Source organism: Eptesicus fuscus, chromosome 21 (genome assembly GCF_027574615.1).
Source record: "Eptesicus fuscus isolate TK198812 chromosome 21, DD_ASM_mEF_20220401, whole genome shotgun sequence".
Classification (NCBI taxonomy): Eukaryota; Metazoa; Chordata; class Mammalia; order Chiroptera; family Vespertilionidae; genus Eptesicus; species Eptesicus fuscus.
The window spans coordinates 6,034,542-6,053,860 of record NC_072493.1 but is presented as its reverse complement, the minus strand read 5'-3'; the positions used below and the strand labels follow the sequence as shown (position 1 = coordinate 6,053,860).

The following is a 19,319-nucleotide window of genomic DNA, read 5'->3' as shown; positions in this document are numbered from 1 at the left end:
ACAGCAAGCATCAGAAACCAGCCGAACTCCAGCAGCCGCCCTGAGGGCCTGTGCCGGCCATGACAGAGGCCAGCGACAGCAGAGGCCACCGGGACGCCAGGTGTGATGAGGCAGGAGCCTGCTGGTGACAGCAGCTGAGCAGCCTTTGCATACGAAAAGCACCTCCACTCCACAGGCACCTGCTAGTTCCTTTATGAGTCAGTATGAAAAGAAGAGTCCAGACTGTTAATAGCAACTTTATTCTCACTGGTGCAAAGAAAAAAAATCCTGATAATGGTCTGATGCATTTCCCCCTAAATTTACATTGAAGGTTATACATAAATTACATAGATCACAAATTTTCTATTTTATACTATTTAGAACAAAATTATTTTGATAAATATGTCAAGAGAACAACATAGGTTCTTAATGGCTGGCCGAGCCCAAATATGTAAAATATAGCTTCTGGTTTTGACCATGGTGCTGTAGATCCTCAAACATGCATTAATATATTCTAGTTTTAGGGAAAATATTATGCAGGGCCTCACCTTGCACGCAGGGAGGAGCCAGCTGAATTTCACATACAGTATTCCTTTTGTCTAGATTAACCTCACATTGGACTAGCGAACAAAGGACAGACTTCCGGCCGGGTTAGTGCTCCCAGTAATGAGGAAATGACACAGCCAACATGGAACAGGACGGGGAGGGAGGAAGGAGAGCTTCATCAGTAGCCAAGAGAGTGCTTTCTAAATACTTTTGTTTTTTTTTTTTTACAAATCACAATAATTTTAAATAGCAAATCAACCATGCCACTTGGGTGATCAGTCGACCTGAACACTTATGAAGTGAATAACTTTATTAAGGTCTTGAAGGTGAGTGTCGGAGGTGCTGGGTCAAACACATCACAGGTAAGAGAGGGAGGCCTACCTCAGCTTTTCTGAAGGCACAATCTATGGGAGGGCGGCCTACGGACTACACCCTCTGGCTGTGCTGGGAGGAGCAGGGCCCGCTCCCTTCACAGGACGAGGCCTTCGTAAATGGGCCCCTCTGACTCCGGGGACTCGCGCCTCAGGCGCAGGTGCTCCAGCGTGTTGTGGAAATGCTTGTTAATCTGCTCCGTTTCTTCACTGGACTCGAGATTGGGGAGGTCTTCTCGGATCTTCTGGATAAGCTGGTTCAAAACCTGAATTGTGACCTACAAAACAATGTGCACAAGCTCACGACCCAGCACACACCACAAACGGTCAAAGGTAATTTAATGAAAACATTTTGAGGAGCTCGTGTTACTCTCACCAATTATCAGAATAATCATGAAAAGAAAAAGAGATGAGAGCAAGGTTCCGGTTTAAACTACAACTATTGGCTAGTCATAAAAAAAGGGGGGTATTAAAAAACACAGAGCCTCATGAACTAGTAAGAGAACAACAGCAAAATAGTATTTAACTACAAATCCTCATTCCTTCTTCAGGAATCATTCTAAACTTGTACGTGATGACAAGTCAGCCTCCTAGGTAAGTTGTTTCGTGTTTTAGACAGTGGCTGTTTTTACAAAACATTCCTAAGCAAACGAGATGCGCCCACGTGGACAGAGCAGGGTTTTGGAGACTCAGAGACCAGGAGGTGGACTCTCCCAACCCTGAGCCTTGTAAACAAAGACGACCGTGTCAGGACAGTAAACTGCGCATGCACCAACCCCAGAGGAGGGGCCGGAGGTCACTCACCGCATCGTTCTCCTTCTCATAGAAGTAGATGTATCTGTTGAGAATCTCTATGAAGAGCTGCACCTGCAGCGAGGGGTCCATGCACTGGTTCGCTATCTTCAGGGCTTTCTTCAGGCACTCCATGACCCTCTTGCCTCCATGCAGCTGAATGAAGGGGGGGCGGTTAACGAGATGAATGTTTCACGAATGTCCAGCCACACCGGGACATACACACAACTCTACAGCGCCTCGCTCATGTTTTAAAGGACAAAAGGAATCTAATCTTCCTTTTCTAAAGCACGCAGCTACATTTTAAAGCAAACAGGTTCCTTGTTTTGCATATTTGTTTTATATTTACATACAGCATACTCGGAGACATTGTGGGCTAGGTTCCAGACCACGACAATAAAGCGAGCGTTGCGGTAAAACAAGCCACACACGTTCTGTGGTTTCCTGTGCGTGAATGAGCTGCGCTCAGCCTCCACAGCAGCCCACTAACTGTGTGAGAGGAAGCCGAGGCGCGGGAGGGAGACGGGGATAGCTGGTGGGTGGAGCAGTCAGAGCAGACAGCAATCACGGTCCCCATCTACACGGTGCAGGGTAGGACACCCAGACAGGACAGCAGCGACACCAAGAGCACAGGTCACACCACCAAGTGTAACGATCAGGAACAAGCCTGACACACGGTGAGCACCAGCCGACTATGACAAACACGAGTGGCCACGTGCGCGGGAAATGGCGCCACTGTGTGCAAGACGCAGTCTGCGGAGGCAGCCAGCCCCCGCACTGAGCAGGCGGGCCTGGGTACGGGTGTCTGTCTGCTAAAGGCAGCAGCATCAACTCGCTGTTACAACAGTCTCTAGGCAAAGGCGTCCCGCAGGATGTAACTCTGTACATTACTTTCCTTTCCGTTTCTTTACAGAAGCAGTATTTCGGGTGCGGTTTCCTGGCACTCCAGCGCCTCGCCTCCAGGCACAGCCCGCCACCCGCGCTCCCTCCCGCAGCGGGCCCAGGCGCGCCTCACCTCCTCCCCGTTTTTGTCGGTGTTCCTGCCAGACCAGAAGAGATGGGCGCAGGTGCTCACGGCTCGGCCCTGGTCCGGCTTCTTCAGGAGCTTGGAGGCGGCGAGCGCGCACTGCGTCCTCAGGGGCTCGTGGTTCTCCTCGCCGAAGCACTTCATCCTCTCGAACGTGCCGATGATCAGCGTGATGGCCGCCAGCTGGGCTTTGGAGTCACTGATCTCATCCTCGTACAGAGAGAACGCCTGGCGGGCAGAGCAGGGGCCTGTAGGTAGCAGCCATGCCCGCGGGCATTTCCCAAGCAGTTCCCACCACACCCCACCGGGAGGCCTTCCACAGGCTTCGGATGAGCGCGTGTGGCCCGGGAGAGGCAGGAGGCAGTGAGGATGCTGACCAGCTGCAGCAGGAAGCCGGTCTTAGCTTTTGCTTAACCCAGGCCTCCCCAACCGAAGGAACAAAGGACTTTCTCCAAAGAAGTTTTGCCAGGACCCCTTGGGAACCCTGAGTCTCACCAGCACCCGTAACTGATGGGTTTCCCATCTCCAAACAGTCCCTGTGGCCACAGCACTAAGAGTCCCAAGCCGGTGGGAAGGAGGGTGCAGCCCCACACCACCCCCAGTCGACTGAGCCCAGAAGGGGACAGGTCTTCACCTGGGACATGAACTCATAGGCTACTGTCTCGTGGTTCTCAAAGCCAATCTCGCCGGCCGCGAGGGCGCCCTGCAGGAACAGCCGGAGGGGCAGCTCCGCCAGCTCGGCCTTGATCAGCGCGCTGATGGTCTGGTGAGCGAATGAGAAGATCTTCTGGCACTTCTTTTCCCACTTGTCATCCTGCAACAAGAAGCCGTGGCTGCTTACCATCAGGTCCGGTGAGCGTGGTTGGTCACCGGCAGGTCCGGGGAGCGTGCTCAAGGACACTCATTGTACGTGAACCTCCACAGGACACACAGAAGCCGCGGCAGTTCTCCTGTTCTCTCTCTCACCAAGCACAGGGACTCGGCAGGAGTCTTCTCACGCCGCCCTTTTGGCTCACTGTGCACTCTTTAAATACTAGGCATCTGTTCTCTCTCAACAGAAAAGCAACACATTCCAAATTTGGACAAAATTAGAAAAAATGAAACAAAAAAAGATTTGTAAAAATTAAAACCATCCCTAAATCTATCACCAGCAATAATCCCTGATAACACTGTGTAAAGGTCTTCCTTTTCTTCTTTGCAAAGATAACGTGATGGGGACCTTGTATGCAGCCCTGCTTTCTACTTTACAGCAGCTCATAATGATGGGTCCAGCCCTACCTGGTGGGGCTCAGTAGATAAAACGTCAGCCTGTGGACTGAAGGGTCCTGGGTTCAATTCCCGTCAAGGGCTCATGCCCGGGACGTGGGCTCAATCCCCAGTAGGGGATGTGCTGGAGGTAGCCGATCAGTGATTCTCTCTCATCATTGATGTTCCTATCTCTCTCTCCCTCCCTCTCTGAAATTAGGAAAAATGTATTTTAAAAATAAAAATTGAAAAAATTAAAAAGCAAACAAACAAAAAACCCACAATGGGTCCAACCCCAAGATGCCTCAATGAGGGCTCGTAGAGAGGGGACAGGCACCGGCCTCCCATGGCAGAGCTGCCCCACCCACGTGCCCTGCAGCCCTGCCCGTGTGGCAGCTACACTGCGGAGCCTGGGCAGTGCAGCCGCTCTGTCACACTGCAGACTGAGGCAGCTGTGTAGGACTCAGCGTGTCTGATCTGCCACCATCACTGCGGGACGCGGAGGAACGAGGGCCACCGACACTGGGGTTTATGTCTCACCAGGGAGCTTCCGACACGGGGCAGCTCCGAGCACACATTTAACCGGGCTGAGCCCTCATTTCCGAGCCCTCGGCCAGTGTCTGATGTGCCAGCATCACTGCGGGACGCGGGGGAACGAGAGCCACCGACACTGGGGCTTATGCACCACCGTCTGCTTGTGCAGAGGATGTTTCTGTAGAAACACACTCAGTGCACACGGAGGGAGGGAAGGGAAAGAGCGCGGCATACTGAGAAGCACACCCACCACTTTAGAGTTCTGCTTGTAGCGGAAGGCCAGCTGGTAGGCCGCGAACACCAGGGGCGGCAGCGTGAAGCGGATCCGCTGGTTCCCGCCAGCTCCAAAGTGTTTCCGTGCCGTGTTTAAAATCTGACAAAAAACCCGCAAAGCCATCAGTCTTCTCTGCACCGTGACTTACCATCATCCAATCAGAGGCGGCGCTGGACCTCGCACTGCTGCCAGCCCCGTCGCGGGCACGGCACACCTCTGACCTCCCAGGCATGTCACCCGACACACACAAAACCCATCTCGCCAACGGGGCTCAGAGAGGCTGCAGGCCCACCCCGTCAGGGCAGAGAGGGGCTTGAACATGTTTCCCTGAGCGCGTGCACGAAGCGCACTGCTGGCAGAGCGCGCTAAGGACAGACTCCATTCCATTTCCAACGTGGCAAGCACAACTTACACTTGCAAACCTTGAATACAGGATTGCTGCTTATACTTTAAAGCAACAGTTAAAAGGATATGAACGTGGAATGATTCCTAGACACCCAACTAGGGAAGATGGCTTTTCTGCGGTTCTTAAGAAGTCTTCAAAAGGAACAGAGCTCCAGAACACTACAAACAATTATGTTTATCAGGAGAGGAAAGTCTATGGACTCCACTTCATCTCTTTATCAGCCGCCATTCATTCAAACCCTCCTACGGCCCGGCTGCATGAGCCCATGGGCCACGTCTGTGCCTGCTTCCCCGGGGCGCGCAGGGCGCAGGAAGAGCTAACTCCTACCAGGTACTGCTGGTCGGGGTCCTCAGACCGCAGGAGGTGGATGAACCTGCCCACGAGGCTCTGCTCGTCGGCAAAGTCCTCGGGGTCAGGGTCTTCCGCGGGCTGATCGGGCTGATCCTGGATCAACGTGGAGACGAGGTTCATTATAGAGTCCACCTGTACGTGAGACAGAGACCCCCGGGTGAAGCCATCGGCAGAAAAAGCCGCTGTCAAGGGTTTCCAGTGGGCAGTCCCCCAGCAGTACCCACAATACAATTCGTCCTAGAAGCAAGGATGCGCAGGCAGCACCCCCGCCTCGTCTGCAGAGACATACGGCAGATGTCAGCCAGCACGGGCTCCCTTTCTGGGGAGGTCACAGCTGCTCGTCTCTTCCTCATGCATCTCCACTTCCGTAACTAACACACGAGCAGCCACTTACAACCACAGCATGTCTCTGGTGCTCGCTTACCTGGTCCTGAGAGACAATCTCCGTGTTGTAATCCAGGACATTGCTGAGCACGTAGCAGCTCATGCTCTTCCTGGACTCGTAGTCGAAGTACTCGAAGAGCGGGTGGAAGTGCCTCAGCTTCAGGACGGTCAGGACGTTGCTGTAGGCGTCCACGGGGATCTTCAGGAGCCTGGTGAGCTCCTTGGAGACGGCGCTGCTGGTGGCGATGCTGCAAAAGGCAGGGCGGCCTTTACTGCACAGAACCAGCTCCCGCACACAGGCGGCGCTGGGCACACGACCATCTGCACCTCTCATTTACACAGAAAGGAACCGGCCCCGGGGGCCACCCGCCCCTACACCAGTGCCCTCCTTCCGGGATGCCCGTCCTGACACGTGTCTTCACCTACTAATGGCCTAGTGACAACAATGTGATTCAATAATGCCAGACTGTGGAGCTGGAGGCAAAATGACTGTCTGGAATTCGCTATTGCTAAGGGAAGGGTTTAAGCGGTGGCTCGGTTCCCGGGGTGGCCAATAAGGACGACAAGCACGACAAAGGTAAGTAGGGAGAAAAACCAGGCCAAACTAGTAAGTCCACCAAACAGGAGGAACACCAACTCCCGCTTCTGCATCAGACGGCGGGGACTCAGGACAAGTGGCTGGGTTTCAGGCAGCAGCCCATGGAGCTTCTGTGGAGACTGAGGGGCAGCGGCCATTTAGAGAATTTTAGAGATCTCGATTTCTAATTCTTTAGTTTATCTAACTTTACTTTAAAATTCACTTAGTAAGGGAAGATACAGAGACATCACTCAAGATCTGAAATGCTTTTCGGGTCACACAAAAATGGTACAGACCCAAGGGAAGAGGGGCCGGAAAGAGCAACCCTCCTGGTGCAGCGAGCCCCTGGAGGCGAAGGGAGACCCCTGGAGGCAAAGGGAGACCCCTGGAGGCGGAAGGAGGGCGATGGCATGAGGTGGAACAGTGATATAGGATAAGGGCCAACTGGACCCACCTCAGCAGCAGAGGAGGGCGGGACAGGAAGGGAACGCTGAGAAAGACAAAGGACTCGGAAGTGCCCACAGTGGCCACTAGAGGGTGCCGCAGGCCTGGGAGAGCTCCGCTAAGGCCGCTCTGAGTATTCTCTCCTTGATGGCATCGAAGCTCAAAACAGGGGATCGCAAACCACCTTAACTTCCACACCTGACATCACGCACACCCCTACTTTTCCCAAACTACTCATCTGCTCAGAACCCCTTCCTTCTCAGGGAGCTGCTGCTTGGCACAAAGAGTCTCCCGGGGTTAAGAACGAACTCGTTCGTTATACAGAGGGGCCTGAACTGGAGACACAGTCCTGGAAGCTGCTTACGCTCCATGAGCCACCACCTGACCAGCGCACGCAGCCACATCCTCAGTCCCGCTCCCTGCCCTGATCAGCACCAAACATGTCACTGGACCAAATGCTTGGCACAAGACAGATGCTAACCCTTCGGAAAGGACGGAGAAAGAAAAACAAACCTGGGACAAAACGTGCCTCCTGAGGCTTTTACAAAAGAGTGTAACTGACTTACTGTTCCAGGTTGAGCTTATTAAATATCTCCACTGTTGTCTCTAGAACTTTGTCGACATAGTCCACGCGGTCCGGGTAGCACTTCATAGCGAGGTTGATGAGCGAGACTTGTAAAGACACGACATCCTCCGAAGGCATGTCCTGTCTAGACTGCGATGGAGAAAGCACGGGATTCATCCAAACAGTTAGTTACAAAGGCCCTCCCGGCTGAGAGGCTCAGTGGGGAACGGGGCAACGCCAGACCCAGACCCACCTGGATCACGGTGGCCACCTGCTGGGAGAAGATGTCGAAGAGCTTGATGTCTGCAGGGATGCCAGGCCCGTCCTCGCGGTGCGCAAACAACGCTAACCTGCGGGCAGAACAGCCTTGTTTAGGGCAGGGAGTGGGGCGAGGGGGCGGGGGGGGGGGGCGGGTCTCAGATGACACGTCACTCCTCACGCCTTCCCTATTTCCTACTGGTGTCTTTCTCCTAGAGCAAAAAGGGCTTTAAAAGGACGTGGGATGCAGCCGATCACTTCAATTCGCTTTTAACTAAACAGTTTGCCAGTGAAGCCCTATTTCCCTGCATTCCCACTTCATCCCAAACTTAGTACCACACAAAAATGGGTTCTCAACAGGCCAATTCAGCCAAATTCTTTGATGCCTACTTAAGCAAATATGGATGGAAATGCATTAAGGTGACATGTATTCAACAGAATGATTATAAAGAACAATCTTTAGCCCAGCCCACGTGGCTCGGTGGTTGAGCATCGACCTGTGAACCAGGAGGTCACGGTTAGATTCCTGGTCAGGGCACAGGCCCGGGTTGAGGGCTCCATCCCCAGCGGAGGGCGTGCAGAAGGCAGTCGACCAATGACTCTCTGTCATTATTGATGTTTCTATCTCTCTCTCCCTCTCCCTTCCTCTCTGAAATCAATAAAAAGATATATATTTTTTTAATATATTTCATCGATTTTTTACAGAGAGGAAGGGAGAGGGATAGAGTTAGAAACATCGATGAGAGAGAAACATTGATCAACTGCCTCCTGCACACTCCCTACTGGGGATGTGCCTGCAACCAAGGTACATGCCCTTGACCGGAATCGAACCCGGGACCCTTCAGTCCACAGACCAACGCCCCATCCACTGAGCCAAACCGGTTAGGGCTAAAAAGATATTTCTGTATATGTATGTTATCTCATGCTTCCTGCACAATTAAATGCGAAACCTCTTTCCTGCCTAAGTGAGGCGAGCACTAGTAGGTACTGACGCTTACACAACTAAACATGTACTTACGTGTAAGGCACTGCTGTAATAACGAGGGAGCGGGAATAACGCAGGATGGCGTCTCGTATTGTTATTCGAGCTCAGCACGTTCGCCCTCCGGCAGCGGAAGCTCTTACCTGTCGATCAGAGCGATGATGATGTTCTTCACGTTCACGTTCTGGTGTAACTCCGCGCAGGCCCGGAGAAAAGGGTTCAAGGTCTGAAGGTGGAACTCATCAGGGAAAACCTGAAAACCAAACCAGAGCTGACTGGTACAAGTAAACACAGTTCACATTAGCTTCTGGACTTGCTCGCGGTATTCAAAGTTCGAACTTGTGGGAGAGATCGCTTCAATCTCGAGAACTAAATTAAAATACATTAAGCCTCTCCACACATAAGCCCAGACAGACTAGTCCACTAACCACAGTTCACCCACAATTATGCTACAACTAATGAGACCTGGAGAACGGGGAGGTTACGCTTCCTGACACTTGGGGGAGAAAACAAAGACCACGAGTTAGCAGTAGGAGAAAGGAATTCTTTATTCAGCAAAGCTCATTTCTCCTCTGTCAAGAGTTTTTTTTAAAAAAATGAAAATTAATGAACTATAAAGTGAGTTGTTTAAAAAACATAAATTGCCCTGGCCCATTTGGCTCAGTGGATAGAGCATCGGCCTGCTAACTGAAAGGTCCCAGGTTCAATTCTGGTCAAGGGCACATGCCTGGGTTGTGGGCTCGATCCCCAATGGGGGACTTGCAGGAGGCAGCCCATCCATGATTCTCTCTCATCATGGATGTTTCTCTCTCTCGCTCCCTCTTCTTTCCTCTCTGAAATCAATAAAAATATATATTTTTAAAAATCTTTAAAAAGCATAAATGAAGTGCTATGACTTACCTGGATAATACACTCCATGAGGTATTCTTGAGCCAAAGCATCCCGACAATTCACGACTTGCTCCAATATGCCAGTCAAGACGATCTGAGAGAGAGAAAAGTAAGTTAAAAGATGATTTTCAAAATCTTAAGTCACCTCTCTAGAAACACACTTGGAGTATTAATTTAAAAACCATATTTTAGACTTTTCTCATCCTTGCTTCATTTCTAGATTAAAATTTTATAGCCCAGCTGGCGTGGCTCAGTGGTTGAGCATCAACCTCTGAACCAGGAGGTCACAGTTAGATTCCTGGTCATGGCACATGCCCGGGTTGTGGGCTCAATCCCTAGTCAGGGGCGTGCAAGAGGCAGCCAATCAATAATTTTCTCTCATCAGCCGAGACCGGTTTGGCTCGATGGATAGAGTGTCGGCCTGCGGACTCGGGGGTCCCAGGTTCGATTCCCGGTCAAGGGCATGTACCTTGGTTGCGGGCACATCCCCAGTGGGGGGTATGCAGGAGGCAGCTGAATCGATGTTTCTCTCTCATCGATGTTTCTAGCTCTCTATCCCTCTCTCTTCCTCTCTGTAAAAAATCAATAAAATATATTTAAAAAAAATAATAATAATAATTTTCTCTCATCAATGATGTTTCTATCTCTCTCTCCTCTCCCTTCCTCTCTGCAATCAATAAAAATATATTTTTTAAAAATTTTACAAAGAATTATTAAAAACCGTGTTTCTATTTAGTAAAATTCATTTGGGATGAAGTCCATTTCATTAGTCTTTTATCTTTTATGGTTTGTGCTTTTTAAGTCCTAAGAAATCTCTGTCTGCCCTAACCATTTGGCTCAGTGGATAGATAGAGCGTCAGCCTGCGGACTCAAGGGTCCCAGGTTCGATTCCGGTCAAGAGCATGTACCTTGGTTGCAGGCACATCCCCAGTAGGGGGCATGCAGGAGGCAGCTGATTGATGTTTCTCTCACATCGATGTTTCTAGCTCTCTTTCCCTCTCCCTTCCTCTCTGTAAAAAAATCAATAAAATATGTGTGTGTTTTTTTAAGAAATCTCTGTCTAATCCAAGGTTATAGAGATTTCCTTTATGTTTTCTTCTAAAAATTTTAATAGATTTTAGGTTTAGGTCTCTGGCCCATTTTTTAGGTTTTTTTATGTGGTATGAGGCTGGGTCACAGGTCAGGGGTTTTGTCTGCATACAGATGTCCATATTCCAGAACCATCTGTTGTAAAGGCTGTTTCTGTGCCTTTATAAATAATCGATTATATGTCTGTGGTCTATTCCGGATTTCTGACTCCAGGGGTCACAGCCTCGCTGACCTGTAAGTTGCCGCCGCCTGTCTGTGCCGGCTTCAGCATGACACCCAGGGGCACCGCAGTTCCAGACGGCAGAGTGGACAGTATTTACTCTCCGATGCTTCACAGAAAATGTCTGTGGCTCCCTGCTTTACTCTCCTCCACACTTAGGGGTTTATCCCTTTCACCAAGCCACATTATCTTACGTAGCTTTAGAGTAAATCTCCAGCAAAATACAGTTCATCGCAATTCAAAAAGAGAAACTGGTAATATTCAACCTTCCACTCCACAAACACAAACTCAGCACGTATCTTTCGGTTTAAGTCTTCTTTGATGTCATTTAACAAAAATATCTCTGTTTAAAATCAGACTCCGGGGACACCGCCGGACACGAGAAGGGGTGACAAGTGAAAAAGGACACCTGCTTGTAACGCTCCACGTTGACGCCTTCCAGCTGACTGAGGCGCACCAGGTTGGTCCCCACCAGGATCCGCAGCTCCTGCCTCTCCCGCTCTCGCTTCTCCCTGTCTCGGCTGTGGCCCTGATGCTGCATTCGCACCCACAGCTTGTTCATTTCTGCAAAGTTGAGGAGTACAAAATCCATGGAATCACTGATGTCGCCCGTCGTTTCTTCACTGCAAGGAGACAGTGGGAGACCTTCACACACAGGGTCCACATCACAGGACAAACTCACCGCCACCTCCCCTTCGTGCATCTCCTCCGCCTCCCTCTAATGCTCCGGGCTTCATCAAAGGCTTCCAACCTCACAGCTCAGCGTTCAATTTCCAGGGGAACAAACTCCAGGGGAAATGCCAGGGAGAGGACCCAGCACATCAGTTGTTAACGGGACAGAACACTTCCCCCGCGCCTTCCCCACACCAACCAGACCTGCTGTTCCGACAGCTCCATTAGTTCAAAAGCCTAAAACACTGACATAACGTACTGGTAACTACATCACTGAATTGTTAAACAGTTTATGTTTCAATTGGAAGGTAAGCTTGGCGAGGAGGGAAGAGATCATGTATTTCCTGCCTGTTTTTACACCTCCTAAGACAGGGAACTTAGTTTTCAAACCTTTTTTACTGATTGCTTAATTAATCTTCAAAACTAGGAGTAGAATCATAATAAAGCAAATAACCTCATGTGCTTCTTTTGTTCTGGTTGGGCGTTAATATCTAATGTGTGTGCATAGATCATGAAAACTCCTTCTGTTCTAGGGTAACTGGCAGGCCAGCCCATAAACTGTACAGACGGACAGACATGCAGGGAACAGCAGGAAAACTGGATGGTTCGTGGAAAACATTAAGCACGCGTCATTATTTCACTATAAGTACAATTCCCAAAACAGAACGCATTTAACAAGTCATCTTTTCAAAGTCTATCGAATGGAATGAAAATGCTCTCCAACCCGTCAACGAGAAAAGCAGGTCCTAGTAACGCACAGAGATCCGCACATGCCCATCTCAGGACACACGAAGGCGCTGCGTCAGAGCGACCTAAGCAGACACGCCTCTGCGCCCCGTGCACACGGTCTGTGTCTACGGCGAGCACAGCACGCGCCCCGAGGACAGCAAGGCACTCACTCGGCGGGCTCCCCCTCGTCCGGCAGGATGTTCCTGGTGCACTGAAGCAGGTAGTTGCGAAGGAACAGACCCCGCAGGGGGTGCTGCACCCCGCGGCACATCTCCACCAAGTCCTTCAGGATGTCCTTCCGGGACTGAGGGAAAGACTTGACATACACCACGCCCACCGTGATCAGCAGGTACCTAGGACGGCGAGGAGAAAGGACACGGCCGGGTCAGGAATCTGAGGACGCACCCGGCACACAAGGCAGGGCCTGGCTTTCTCCTGCACGATGACAAAAGTAGATTGATAGAAAATATAGCCACGCACACCCCAAAGTTACACACACACACACACACACACACCCCTATAACCATCACCTTTCCACGTATTAGGAATAATCGTCACATTCACTTTTCTAGTAGTCAAGACATTGAACAAAATACGTCCGTTTCTTTCAATTTCCAAAATTTCTCGTTAATCTAGCTGAGAAGTAAAACGATTACCGGTACCCTCTGCAACACCCCCCCGAGTGCCCTGACTTACAGCCGCGGGATGATGTTGCCCGCGTACTGCACCAGCTCGTAGAGATCCGCCACTTTCCGTCCTTTGGCAAACTCGTCCGTCAGGTAGACCTCCAAGTAGTGCAGCTCATCAGAAATAGCCATATCTTTCCGTAGGTTAAGGGCTCAAAAAGAGCTAGGCCACGCTGAGCGACTCCCTGGACTCGCTGCAGCCATTCAGCCAGCGGGCAGCTATCTGAAAATAGGGTTGAAAAGCTGTCTGTCTGTCTGGTGGGGCAAAGCAGACGGAACAAGAGCTGCCTGTCAGTCTGCTGGCGGGTTTGAAACGGCACATCTCAGAACCCCTTCCCTGTGCGGGTCCTGCAGACAGGATCGGAGCTGTAAGTAAAGAACCAGCTGCCCAGTGCCCTCAGGAAGGCTCTGGAAACTGAGGCACAACACACAGCATTGAAGTAGTGAAGACTCAGAAGGGCCTCTGACACGGGATTTCTTCTTGTCACTTAGCACCTCTGCCTGGAGAGGGAGCGCTGTCCGCGGAGACAGCGAAGATGACAGACTCCAGGAAACGCAGGAGCAAAGGCGCCTGACCAGGAAGGAGGGGAGTCCCAGTGTGCCCTCTCCCACGCAAAGGATACAGAGTTCGTAGTAGCTCTTGGGCGACAGCATGGAGGTCCGGAGCTCCCCGAGCATGTTGGACGCGTGTTTCAGAGCGTCCATGAGCTTGTTTTTGTCCTAGAGACAGGAGAGAAGTGATGAGAAGCGTGCCTGAAACAAACCCGGGCTTGGTTAGGGAAGTCCTTCACCCAGTATTTGTTACAACACTTAAACAGCTTCCGTCACACAGAACCGAGCCCTCTCTCTACTGAAAAGGAGCGATGCAGAGTGGCCAGCAGGTGCAGGGCTCAGCAAGCCGACATGGCCCGGCAAACCTCCAGCCCTAACCCCGCCGCTGCGGCCCCGCTGTGCAGATTCGGCTCCCGGCGACCAGGAAGCCGACACACCGCGCTTGGGGGGCAGGACACTGTCCTGGCAATGGCGCGGCCACAGCTTCCAGACCCTTCAGAGAAGCCAGAGGACAATCCTTTTAGACCCGGAAACACCGTGCATACAGAGAGAGATGGAACATAGCAACTCCGCGCCCACCTGTGCTCCCCACTCCCACCCCTGCTCCCCACTCCCACACGTGCTCCCCACTCCCACCCCTGCTCCCCACTCCCACACGTGCTCCCCACTCCAAGACTTCTCTCTTTTGTGCCAAATGGTTTGCAAGAAAAGCCATACAACAGGCAACATTGATTAAAGAGCCTGCTACTAAGCTTTAGAAACAGTGAGACGTGGTAAGAGAGGGCTTTCAGCATCATCATCACAGCAATTTGTAACCAGCCCACATGGTTCCGTTTCTTACATTTAATCAGGAATCCATAGTTTCTACAGATTATTCCCTGCCCTATCTAAAACTCTTTTTGGAATTTGAAAAGAAGTAAATATGTGTAAATATAATTCTTTTTTAAAATATATTTTATTGATTTTTTACAGAGAGGAAGGGAGAGGGAATAGAGAGTTAGAAACATCGATGAGAGAGAAACATCAATCAGCTGCCTCCTGCACACTCCCCACTGGGGATGTGCCCACAACCAAGGTACATGCCCTTGACCGGAATCGAACCTGGGACCCTTCAGTCCACAGGCCGACGCTCTAGCCACTGAGCCAAACCTGTTAAGGCGTAAGTATAATTCTTAAGCTACTGTCTACAAAAAAATACATTCAGAACAGAAGAAAAGCCTTCAAGATAGAACACAGTGGAATAATTCAATGGAGAGCACGCGAGTCCACCACCGGCCACACCACCTGTGGGTGCCTGCAGACCATCCCGCACCCCGCCCCACACCGTGCCCCCGCCCGCCCGCTTACCAGGCATCTCTTCATCTGGAAGGACTGCACCTTGACAGCCTGCACAGCCTCATCCAGCAGCTTCTCCTGCTCGTCCTGGGGGGACTGCTGTGTTGTAGGCTGCAAAGCAAGAAACGCTTCGGTGAGTTTCACCCGCACGCTCTTCTCACAGCTCAGCTATTCCTACAGCTTCACCGGGCCCTTCCCCAGGTTTCCCGGAAGGCTCGGCCCCACGGAACCTCGCAAACCCACCCCCGGTGTCTGACGCTACCGCGCAGAGCGCTGTGCCGGGCCCTGAGGTCAGCAGGACACTGAGGAGGAGGCGGCACTGTGCAGAGAACGTACTCCCTTTCCAGGACTGACTGAGCATTCCCCTAGCCCAGTGGTCGGCAAACTCATTAGTCAACAGAGCCAAATATCAACAGTACAACGACTGAAATTTCTTTTGAGAGCCGAAAACTGACTTCTGCGCATGGGCCACAAAGTTTCAATCTCACTGTACGTGCGCGCCTGCATGTGGTATTTTGTGGAAGAGCCACACTCAAGGGGCCAAAGAGCCGCATGTGGCTTGCGAGCCACAGTTTGCCGACCACTGCCCTAACAGGCGAGCCTCGAAGAAACGTGAGGGCCAGTGTACGCTGCCTAGGTGCTGCTGATACACTCTGAACCCACCCAAAACGCAGCTATCAAACAACGCCACTCTTTTTCTTTATCGATGTTTTAGAGAGAGAGGAAGGGAGAGAGAGAAACATCAACATCTATAGCTGCCTTCTGCAGCCCGTGCTGGGGATCGAGCAGTGCCCTCTTGGAGCATGGACTGACGCCAACCCCTGAGCCACACCAGCCGGGCAACCAACCCCGCGCTTGTGAAGGTCCATGCTCTGCCCGAACCTCTGAAAGTGTCTTTCTCTAGACCACTTTTCATCGGCACTGTGGCCTATTCTCAGACGAGGGAGTCATTTATGGAACACTGACCCCCCTTAAGCAATACGCAACAAGGGACTAAACGGCTAGGAAGAAACTGGCTGGACTGGCGTGTAGTAGCCAAGATACTCTCCTCAAGTCCCTAGCTCATCACTTCAAACCCAGACCCACAGTGATATGGACAAAATACAGGGTGGAGCCGAAGTAGCTTCCAGTTGTTGATATAAAAAAATAATATAGTAATTAATAATAACATTAGAATAACACCTGTGCTTTGCGTACTCACAGCTGTAAACCTGCCTGTATGTCTAGGTAATCTTTGCCATCAGCAGAAACCTGCTCACAACATGTCCAGCAGAATTAACCCCCATCCTCTCCATGTTGCACAAACACTGTTTACACCTCAATCACAACTGGGTCACGTTTTAATTTTAAGTGATGGTCATTTTTACATCCTTGGGACCCAACACTGCCTGACACATAATAGATGTTCGTAAATGTCCAACGAGTGAATGGATGAGCTGGTGTTAGAATGTTAGAATACTTAAGTTAATAAAACGTTACTAGAGAATCAACGGATGAATGGATAAACAAGTTACGGTACACATCAATAACAGAGTATTATCCAGTCGTAAAAAGGAAAGCAGTATTGACACACACTCTGGGAGTGAACCTAGAAAACTTGTGCTAAGTGAAAGAAGCCAGACACAAAAGCCCATAACTTGCGTGATTCCGGGTGTATGAAACATCCAGAACAGGCCAATCACCCCAGAAACAGGTCGCAGGTGGCTACCAGGAGGGAGAGTGGGGAGTCACTGCTGAAGGAGCACCACAGGGTCTCCGCTGGGTGACGATGTTTGGCAACTAGACAGAGGTGGGGGTGGTATGACATTGTGCTAAAATGCACTGAACTGCTCGCTTTTAAAAGGTTTGTTTTATGTTATTAAAGAAAAGATGGAAATACTACAGAATCAAGATCAAATTAACATTGGTGATCAGGCCCCTTTTAGCTCGAGATCCAAAACAACAGCACTCCCAAGTCTACACAGGAGTAGGGCGCAGAGAAAAGCGGGGTCATTGTGATCACAAAACCCCTCTCCATTCCACTTCCCCTCCTATCAAACGGGGCTAACAGGAGCACTCACGTCACTGTGATGAAGAATGAAGGAAACGCACTTCGCAATAAGCACGTCAGAAGTGTCACCGTCATTATTATCCCCCCGTGGACACAGCCAATCATCTCCACTTGTCCTCACCACCTGTCTGCTGGACAATCTCTCCACTCACAGGCTGCAGATGGACCCTAACAACACAACCCAAGCCACCTGCAAAGTGAAAAGAACCCACTCACAAAGTGACGGAACACCGCCACGTTCATGCAAGAGCTGCTGAAAGTGTAAGGCACAAAAGAACAACTGAAGGAGGGCGGACAGGGGCAGGGACGAGGAGGGCACGGAACTCAGGAGGGAGACCATCACCTGCCTACGCACTGCACTTCCGGGCATCCTTCCCAGCTCCCCAGGCAGGCCTCTCCCCGAGACCCACCGCAGAGCCATGGTGCCGGCACAGCATCCTCGGCCCTCCATCCTCCGGCTGTCTGCCTCCAGCTCCACCCACCTTCCTCCCCTCCAGGCCCCTAAGCTCCGTGAGAGAGGGACCGATTCCAGCGCTGAGCACAGTCCTGATGTACAAGGCACACAAGGTGCTGGACAAACTGAACTGGATCCTAGATTCCAGAATGGGAGGAGCCAAAGAGGCCAACGCTTGTTTCCTTTCTTTCTTTCTCTTTAATGTTTTTATTGATTTGAGAGAGAGAGGAAGGGAAAGGGAGAGACAGAAACATCAGTGATGAGACAGAATCATGGATCGGCTGCCTCCTGCACGCCCCCCACTGGGTATCCAGCCTGCAACTGAGCATGTGCCCTTGACTAAGAATCCAACCGAGAATGGAACCGTGACCTCCTGGTTCATAGGTCAAAGCTCAACCACTGAGCCACACTGGCCAGGCAGCACAGGTTTTCAAATGCAAAAGTAAGGCTCAAAGCAGACTGACGGACCTGCCCGAGTCAGAGACAGTGACAGCGACCAGACCAGCACTCAAGTTTTCTCTCCCAATGAAATCCAAGTGCACAGGACTGTGGGTCTGGCTCCCCGCTCTGAACCCGTTCACCTGACACAGGAAAGGGGTGTATGGCAGGAGAGCCTCAATTAAGGGCTTTCAATCCTCGTTACATTTCTGCACTGTCCTTACGGCCATTCCCAACTGAACCAAGTCTGGGGAATAAGCAACATCACCTCGCAGAGCAATAGGCCCCAGGAACGCGGTGCGCGTCCGCACTGAATGCTGCTTTGCGGCCCTCACTCGCGGGAAGGGAAGCCCGTGTCCAGGGGCCCATCTGCACAGAGCGCATGTGAGGCCCTCAAAACTGACCTACGGCGCCCCCACACAGACACATCCCTCAGCCGTGCAGACTCTGTGAAACGCCAATAAAATGCAAGTGACAGCTCGCCTTTGTGGGAACCAGGGCGCACATTTTGAGGAAGTTCCAGTTTACCGGCCAGCAGCCACGCCGCACCGCCAAGAATCCTGCTCCCAGCGAGGGGAGCGCCTGGATTTCGTCACTGGGGAGACTGGGGAGACCGGGGAGACGGCCAGGTGCCCGAGGACCACACTTTCCTAGCTATCAGGGAGCACGCGTCCTTCCAGGAAATTCGCGTAAGCGAGTCCCTAGAAATCGCTGAAAGGCACCGCGCTCAGGAGGCGACGACGCCGGGAAAGGCCAGGGCACCGTTACGGTCCCCCCAGTGGGTATTTCCTGCACCAGAGAGGGCATGGGGCCGGCGGACACTGCCAGGCACGAAGGTGGGACGCCGGCCGGGGAGCCACCTCTGGGCGGGTCCCGATGCCTCGGGCCCTCCGCACGCCCCCGGCCCAGCCGGACACTCAGCCCCAGCACTCGGGCGGTGGCCGACTGCATTCAGGGGCGGCCGCGGACCTCAGCGGACCCCAGTGCCTGCAGGCCGAGACACCCCCGGGGAGCGCCCGCCTCGGAGCCTCGGCTGCGACCGGGAGCCACCGCCCACCGCGCCTGCGGCCTTCCCCGGCCTGTCCCGCACTCCGCAGGCCACGCCGGGCTGGTCGGAGCCGCGACCCGGCGGCGGGGCCCCAACTCCGCCGCAGCGCTCCAGGGCGATGGGCAAGCGCCCGAGCTGTCAGGGGGGCCGCCCGGGCCCGCCGCCCCTCGGCACTCACCATGGCGACTCCCCGGGACCTGCAGCACTCAGCAGCCTCCGCGCGCTGAGCCAGCCGCGGTCAGGTGACGCCAGGGCCTCCAGGCCCCGCCCTCTCTAGCCCCGCCCTCGGGCCTGCAGGAGGCCCCTCGATTGGTCCGCTTCTAGGAGCCTAAGTCTCGCGTATTTATTGGCCCTTGCCCCAGAGTACTGGGTTGAAGGACCGAGGCGCCAGCCAGTCTGTTCACGGTGTGGGAGAGGGCGG

The 19,319-nt window shown here is 52.2% G+C and overlaps 1 protein-coding gene across 1 annotated transcript; it reads right to left on the bottom strand.

Moving 5' to 3' along the window:
* Nucleotides 1–223: 223 nt before the first annotated feature.
* VPS35 (VPS35 retromer complex component) lies at nt 224–19,135 on the bottom strand. The gene is made up of 17 exons (XM_028127016.2): nt 19,077–19,135; nt 14,921–15,019; nt 13,645–13,741; nt 13,032–13,155; nt 12,506–12,688; nt 11,344–11,557; nt 9,636–9,719; nt 8,879–8,988; nt 7,749–7,845; nt 7,497–7,645; nt 5,950–6,157; nt 5,502–5,657; nt 4,745–4,867; nt 3,350–3,529; nt 2,704–2,943; nt 1,701–1,844; nt 224–1,174 (listed from the first exon to the last, which is right to left on the bottom strand). The coding sequence occupies exons 1-17, from the start codon at nt 19,077–19,079 to the stop codon at nt 995–997; spliced, it is 2,391 nt and encodes a 796-aa protein (XP_027982817.1). The 5' UTR covers nt 19,080–19,135; the 3' UTR covers nt 224–994.
* Nucleotides 19,136–19,319: the final 184 nt, after the last annotated feature.